This window comes from Myotis davidii, unplaced genomic scaffold, assembly GCF_000327345.1.
Source record: "Myotis davidii unplaced genomic scaffold, ASM32734v1 scaffold178, whole genome shotgun sequence".
Taxonomy (NCBI): Eukaryota; Metazoa; Chordata; class Mammalia; order Chiroptera; family Vespertilionidae; genus Myotis; species Myotis davidii.
This window is the reverse complement of record NW_006290668.1, coordinates 104,210-105,942: the sequence shown is the minus strand read 5'-3', so window position 1 is coordinate 105,942 and position 1,733 is coordinate 104,210. Positions and strand designations below refer to the sequence as shown.

Here is a 1,733-nt window from a genome sequence, read left to right as displayed (position 1 = left end):
GGCGCCCGGCGGAGGCGCTGTGAATTTGCGCTGCTGGGCTGTGCCACGCTGCTGGGCGCGGTGGGCTTGGGCGCTGACGTGGCGGAAGCGCGCGCAGCGGACGGTGAGGAGCAGCGGAGATGGCTCGACAGCCTCTTCTTCCACCGCGCTGGCCGCTTCCCACGGGGCCTCAGCCCGCCCGCACGCTCCCCTGGACGCCCCAACGCAGCCTCCGCCGGCCCTGGCCTGGCGCCTTCGGCCACCCTGGTGTCGCTTGTGCAACTCCACGCGCTCACTGCTGCGCTCCGACAGCGACGAGGCTGCGCCAGCCGCACCCTCCCCGGCGCCCTCTCCTCTTGCGCCCTCGCCCAGCACCAACCCCCTGGTGGATCTGGAGCTGGAGAGTTTCAAGAAGGACCCCCGCCAGTCACTGACGCCCACCCACGTCACAGTCACTGCCACACGCGCTGTGAACCGCGGGCACCGGAGGACCCCCTCGGATGGGGCGCTAGGGCAGCGGGGGGCGCCAGAGCCCACAGGCCCTGGCCCTGGTGAGTGAGGCACCCTGTGCCCCGTGTGCAGAAAACGGCCCTTCTTCCCTGCCCTTCCAAGGTCCGATGTCCCAGCCCAGCTGCCACCCCTGAGCTGCCCAGCAGGGGGGGGAAGGGTTGTGGGGCCCCAGGTGATTGTGACACAGGACGAAGCAGAGGTGACAAACTAATGCCCACAGGGGCCAAGCAGGTGACATTAATGATGGCAATACCTAGAGCTAACAAAGAATTATAGCCAACAGTCATGCACCAGGTCCTGTTCTAGGTGCCTTTGTTGACCCTACAAAGAGACCAAAACATAAAGGAGTTGGGTACCTCCTATCAGGCACTGAGCTAGTCTCACCATTGTTGTTGGACCTACTCCTCACCCTTGTGGGGAGGCGCTGTTATCCCGTCTAGAGATGCTATCATGCCTCAGGCCTCCGTTCCTCCTTAGCTCTGAGCTCTCTGTCTGACCTTAGCCCAGTGTAAGAGATCTGGGAAGGATGAGGGCTTTTTCTCCAGCAGGTTTTTTGAGAAAAGTCAGAAATTCCGATTTTCATGTCAATGCTCCTGGCTTTTCAATACCACCCTCGGCTCCACCTCACTCACCTCCTCTGATCCTCTCTTACCAGGCCCTCGAGATCCCCTGGACTTCCCCCACCTGCCTAAACCCCAGGCTCTGTTTCCCACCCACCTCCAGCCCCCCGAGTTTCCTGGCCGCCCCACCACCCTGACCTTCACCCCAAGACCCCGGCCTGCTGCCAGCCGCCCCTGCCTGGACTCCTGGAAACTGGTCTCCTTCAGCCGGACACTCAGCATCTCGCCTCCCAATAGGCTGGACACTCCAGAGAGCCCCGGGCCCCCCAGCATGCAGCCCACGCTGCTTGACATGGACATGGAGGGGCAGAGCCAGGACAGTACAGTGCCCCTGTGTGGGGCCCGTGGCTCCCGCTGAGGCCTGCCCACTGCCACCCCCTTGGGCAGCCATGAATGTAACACCCCAGGCCCTGCCCCAGCCCACCAGGCCACAAGGCGGGGGAGGCCCTGGGCAGGATACTCTATTTATTGGGGAAGGGGAGTGGGAAGAACACTTAATTTATTCCTTTGTACCCTGTGCTTGCCCTGCAGCATGGGGGGGAAGGTGGGCAGGGACACTCAGGGACAGGGCAATGTGGGGGATTTGGCACAAAATGCAGCATTAAAGGTAACCCCTGCCCCCTG

The 1,733-nt window shown here is 62.8% G+C and overlaps 1 protein-coding gene across 1 annotated transcript in view; it reads left to right on the top strand.

Moving 5' to 3' along the window:
* The window catches only part of MAP3K10 (mitogen-activated protein kinase kinase kinase 10), a 15,284-nt gene extending 13,551 nt beyond the window's left edge, over positions 1 to 1,733 (top strand). Inside the window, 3 exon segments of the mRNA XM_015563851.1 lie at positions 1 to 254; positions 256 to 530; positions 1,145 to 1,733. The exon segment at positions 1 to 254 is cut by the window's left edge and continues 43 nt beyond it. Coding sequence (XP_015419337.1) covers positions 1 to 254; positions 256 to 530; positions 1,145 to 1,467 — 852 coding nt within the window. The 3' untranslated portion in view covers positions 1,468 to 1,733.